Source organism: Protopterus annectens, chromosome 3.part1 (assembly GCF_019279795.1).
Source record: "Protopterus annectens isolate FY-2018-M chromosome 3.part1, PAN1.0, whole genome shotgun sequence".
NCBI classification, from domain to species: domain Eukaryota; kingdom Metazoa; phylum Chordata; order Ceratodontiformes; family Protopteridae; genus Protopterus; species Protopterus annectens.
In genome coordinates, this window is record NC_056732.1 from 1,790,048,957 (window position 1) to 1,790,054,956 (window position 6,000).

Below are 6,000 nucleotides of genomic sequence, written 5' to 3' on the forward strand. Positions count from 1 at the left end.
ATTTGCATTTATTTTATAAATAATATGTTAGCTTTGCTAGTATTGTTTGCTTTGTTAGTATTTTTTACTGTTTTGGAGCTTTTCTCCCTGAGCTTCCATTGAAAATGGGCTCCTGGCCCAGTCGGACATCACCTGGTTAACAAATGTAAGTAAATAAAATTTCACATTACCTTCTTTTTTCTGTGGGATATCATGAACTGTGGGAAATTTTTGCTTTCCCCGCTCTAGTCTGATGTTGGAGTTGGTATATATAATTATAAAAGGGGTGTACAAGGGCTTGTCCCCTGCAAAAAATAGTGCTTTCCATGTTTTTTTTCGAGCCAAGTAGTTTTACTTGATGTTTTAAAGTTTGCTTTGTTGAGTTTTTAACCAGCTGTCATATACTCATGCATACATACTAAACCTCATAAATAAGAAAGTTCTTTCTAATGCCATGTATTTGCTCTTTCTAATGCCAGGTGTTCAGGTAATGATAGTCATAATTGTTTAATATGTAGCACATTACACAACATTTCACAAACACAATCCTCATTGTGAACTAATGTTTATATTGTCTTGCTTGCATCTAACTGTAAAAGAGACCATTAAGTTTGGCTGTAGAGGCTACAGATTATTTTCATTGTACTCTTGATACAGTTTTCATATTGTAATCATGATGTTGCCTGTATATTGCCTGTAATTAAGTGCAAAAAACGTCATATTTCTCTTGCAGCACTTTGGTTATGTCTCTGTACTCTGATATGGTCTGTACAGTAAGTATAATCTTATTTACATAAATATTATTACTACATTTGTTCTCAGTTCACCACAGGATACTTCTGGTGATCACAACAAATAAATGTATGTACGCATTCAGATACACATGCATAAATGTACACTATTCTGTGGTCACTTCAAGCCCACAAAGTGAAACCCCCTTAGAAATAGTTAGGGGTAGATACATCTCTCCACAGCCAGGCGACAGCTAACAGTACCGGAGTAACCTCTCTAAGATTACCTGACATCACAACTATCCATTGTCCCACCAGGGGTTCCAATATCCTAGACCTGGTCATTACCAATATGGGAGATAGATGCTCCACACCAGTGGCCACCCCCATCATTGGTCAGGTCTGACCATAAGCAAATCACCCTTGACATTGACATCCCACCCCCACCCCCCAGTAAGGAAACCTCCATAAAAAACTTCTCCAAAGCCAACATCTTGCTACTCAAGTCAGAAGTGACAAACTTCATGAAACCCATGCAGACGGGATCTTAAAACTCGACTGCCGAATCCTACCCTAAGGCACTGTATGAGCATATCCACTCATGCATGAATCATGCCATCCAAAATAGAACCAAGATGCTCTCCTACAAAAAAATGAAGTCTATCTGGTGGTCCCCTGCTTTAAACAAACTGTACAACAGAAGAAAGAAACTGTTGCAGAAAAGTGGAAAATCCCAGGATGCAAAAAAACTCCCTTACCAACCTCAGTAAGAAGCTGAGATCCCTCATAAAGTCCTCAAAAGCTAGTTGCAAAAATAAAATTGCTAAAGATTCCAAAGACAACCACAAGGCATTATATAGTTATGTCAAGAATCTAAATGGCAATGCTCAGATCTGCTCTGAGCTACAACAGAATGGCATTAAATATACTGATCCCAAGGATATTGCCAATATCCTGGCAGATCGGTTTAGTGCCAACTTCACCCACCTCTCACCCCCTAAAGGGCCCATCTCATTACCAAAAGATTGCCAAATTCTGGTAATCATGGCCACACAGGTAGAAACCGCACTCTCCAAAGCTAAGAATACAGCATCCATGGAACCAGATGACATCCCGGGCTGTGTACTACATGAACTATAAAATGAACTGGCACCTCACCTAAGTGTCATGTTTAAACATAGCCTCACCTCAGGCTTTGTGCCCACTGAGTGGTGCACAGCTACAGTTATCCCACTCCACAAGGGGGTTTCCACCTTGGATCCCAGGAACTACCATCCCATCAGTCTGACGAGCCTGATCTGCAAGGGCATGGAACACATTATCATGGAACTTATAAACAAAGACATTGGCAACCTACAAACACTGGACCCCACCCAGTTTGGGTCCATGAAGGGCCAATCTTGTCTCCTGAACCTGATAGACTTCTTTGAATCAGTCTCCAGAGCTGTGGACAAGGGTAAGGCAGTCCACTCAGCCTATCCGGACCTCACCAAGGCCTTTGACACCATCTCCCACTCTGGAATCATAGATAAACTTACTAAGATGGGCATAAATCCCTACATCACTCAATGGGTTGCCAACTGGCTTACTGACAGAACCCAGACTGTAAAAGTAGCCGACTCCAAATCCAGCTCCAGACAAGTGACAAGTGGAGTACCTCAGAGTTCAGTCCTGGGACCACACTTGTTTGGCATCTACTTCTCTGAAGTACAGGCCAACACTAAGGGACTCTGGCTAACAAAGTTCACAGATGACTGCAAACTGGGAGCCATTATTGAATCCCCAAATGATGTGGATATTCTGCAAAAGGGCCTTACAGAAACAGATGCTTGGTGCCATGCCAAGAAATGTATAGTTATCCCTTTTGGAAAAAAACATGTACCCATGAATTACCACATAAGTGGCAGTACACTAAACATTGAAAGTGTGATGAGAGACTTAGGGACACAGGTGGACAGTGGTCTCACCTTTGATAACGACATCACCACAACAGTCAGGAAATCCTTCTATGTGGCACACTCATCACTAAGGGATTTTCATCCAGAAAAAAGGAGGTCATTGTCCCACTGTACTCATCCCTCATTAGACCCATTATAGAGTATAACGCCCCATTTGATATGTACATCACAAAACATCTGCAACAGCTGGAAAGGCCGCAGAAATACCTCACTAAAAGAATCACAGGCCTAAAGCAGATGCCATATGCTGACCATCTAAAAAAACTCCAGCTATACTTTGTGGCATATCATCTACTCAGAGGCTATCTCTGCTTAATATACAAGGCCATGTCAAACCCTGAGCTGTTGGACATGCTCCACTTAAAGAAATCTCAATTCCTCAGAGCCACATGCTCCAGGGATCCAAACCTTGTCATCACAATGAGCAAAACATGCTGGATGGATAGGTTCCTAACCCAGAGTCTCCCCATACTCTGGAATAGACTGCCTATAGATGTCAAGCAGAGTGCCTCTTTGGCCCTCTTCAAAAGGAACCTTGATGATTGGATGGGAGATAGGAAATTCACCCTGAGGATCATGTCAGTCACCCTGCTAGACAGGGGTCCAGAGAAGTAAATATTGTGGGAAGAAATAGCCAGGGAATTGTTATGGCTAGGCTTGTATAGGCCCTAGGGCCAATAGCCTAATACCAACCTATGAACCATGCAGGTACAGTAATACTTATGTGCTGACATTGGGTATGGGTCTTCTCTCCCATCTATAACCCCAGGTGTGACTGTGAGTCTGCTATGTGAGATGTTCTTGTTTATGTCAGTCTATCAACAAATGGTTGTGGAAAAAAGGAAGTAAGGGAGACAAAGCCTGTGTCAACTACTGAATTAGCTGTACTACCCCCCCTACCCCACCCCACACTGAGATTTGGTCCTTGACTCTGACAATTATGTGGAAATCCATGACAGATCAGCTGGTCTAGAGTTGGTTGTTTTAAGTAATTTCTGAAATTGTGTTTCAATGATATAGATGATTTCCAAGATTAAATACTAATATAATTAACTGTAGCTGGTTAGTTTGTTAGAAAACATTGTTATATTTATTTCTACGATAACTGTCTCAGAGTTTGATGTCATTAATCTTCATGGACCACAACTAATTGACATGAGATTTATGTTCTGTACCCTGCTAGACCTGAGGGAGTGGAACATTATTAGGGAATAATTCAGCAAAGACAATTTAATTTGTATTTCAAAATGTACTTATGCTGTACTAATGTGTACTATGTGGCATTTATGAATGTTGGATTTTCCATCCAGGCAGAACCTGTAACATGAACTGCTTTCTTTTTACAGGCCTGTCTCATCTAACCTTGGACCCTAACACAGCACATCCTTGGCTTACTCTGTCTAAGGACCTTACCAGTGTGACACATGGTCTTGTTCAACTACAGCTCTCTAACAGCCGTAAAAGATATGATTCACATCACTGTGTGCTGGGATCACAGGGCTTCACATCAGGAAGGCATTACTGGGAAGTGGAGGTGGGGTGCAAGCCTGACTGGGAATTAGGTGTTACCAAAGAGTCCAGCAACCGGAAGGGGATAATTGCAAAGAAACCAAAGGATGGATATTGGGTAATCCATCTGTCAAACAAGATGTACTACTCTGTGGGTTTACCAGTCCCATTTCTTGGACTAAGTGTGAATCCACAAAAGATTGGAGTGTACCTGGACTATGAGGGAGGTCAGGTGTCATTTTACAATGCAGATAACATGTCCCACATCTACACCTTTACTGATACTTTCACAGAGAGACTTTACCCTTATTTTTGGGTTGGATCTTATTCAAAACCACTAAAACTATTTCACCTAAAGCTGTAATGATGATTTGCACATAGCAATGTTTATTGTCAAGGAAATTACTGATGCATCCAAATGTCTATAAAATACATTTTAGTCACTGTATAACAAAGTAGAAATATACCTATTTCAGAACTGCTATAATGGTGCCATGTACACAGTAGAAGTATATTTAGAAGTGACCGATATTAGTGGCTAATTAAACAGTTACATGAAATTAATTAATTGTACTGCACTCCTAATACACAAGTGTTATTTACTCCGGGGGTGGGGTGTGGTGCTGAAGCAACATTTTTACATGACTCCTAACAAAAAATTGCATTTGCTCCAAGTAAAAGTCTGAACATTATATATATATATATATATATATATATATATATATATATATATACACATCACTACTCATGGTGCAGACTTAAGTCATACATATGTAATTTCTGCTTGTGGAGCCATTTGTTTGCAAAGTTAGGACATAAGCAGTCACAAATTTCAGCTCTACTCACTGGCAGCTTTGGAATGTTGAAACTGTAGTACTTTAGATATCAGTTAGTGTTTGCTCTGAACTTTCTCAAACATTCTAGACTTGTAAATTTCACGAAAAGCTACAAATCCCTGCTTAATCAACTATTTACTAAATGTTATTATTGCAAAATATTATACTTGCTTATTCAGTTTAAGAAGAATGTCTTATAACTTCTGTTAACTAAGTTTTGATTATCTGGAACTTCATTACCTGTTGTATGTTATGAGTAAAGTGCCAAACAAAAATAAAGGAATACATTTCTGTGGCATTTCTTTCTAATCTAAAAATGCTTTAAATACACAGTGCTTAAGACTGGTAGTAAATAAATAAGTAGCTCCAGACAGTTTGAACAGCCTCACTGGCTCACAGCCTGAGCACTGCATGCACAACCTTACTGACCCCCAACCGGAACACTACATGCACAGTCTCACTGACCCACAGCCTGAACACTGCATGCACAGCCTCACTGACCCACAGCCTGAACACTGCATGCACAGCCTCACTGACCCACAGCCTGAACAATGCATGCACAGCCTCACTGACCCACAGCCTGAACACTGCATGCACAGCCTCACTGACCCACAGCCTGAACACTGCATGCAAAACCTCACTGACTCACTGCTTGAACACTGCATGCATAACCTCACTGACCCACAGCCTGAACACTGTATGCACAGCCTCACTGACCCATTGCTTGAACACTGCATGCACAGCCTCACTGACCCACAACCTGAAATCTGTATGCACAGCCTCACTGACCCACAGCCTGAACACCACATGCACAGGTTCACTGACCCATAGCTTGAACACTGCATGCACAGCCTCAATGTTCCACAGCATGAACTCTGTGTGCACAGCTTCAGTATCCCACAGTCTGAATACCGCATGCATCAGTTTTATGGGTAAGGACTGTTGGCTAGGATACCAGACTTGTCAAGTTGTAGGTATGTCTGTATA

The 6,000-nt window shown here is 41.1% G+C and overlaps 1 protein-coding gene across 1 annotated transcript in view; it reads left to right on the plus strand.

Annotated features, from left to right (window-relative positions):
- LOC122798676 (zinc-binding protein A33-like) overlaps positions 1 to 5,160 on the plus strand; it is a 418,021-nt gene extending 412,861 nt beyond the window's left edge. Inside the window, exon 6 of the mRNA XM_044067768.1 lies at positions 4,015 to 5,160. Coding sequence (XP_043923703.1) covers positions 4,015 to 4,541 — 527 coding nt within the window. The 3' untranslated portion in view covers positions 4,542 to 5,160. The remainder of the gene's footprint in view (positions 1 to 4,014) is intronic.
- The last annotated feature ends 840 nt before the right edge of the window (positions 5,161 to 6,000 follow it).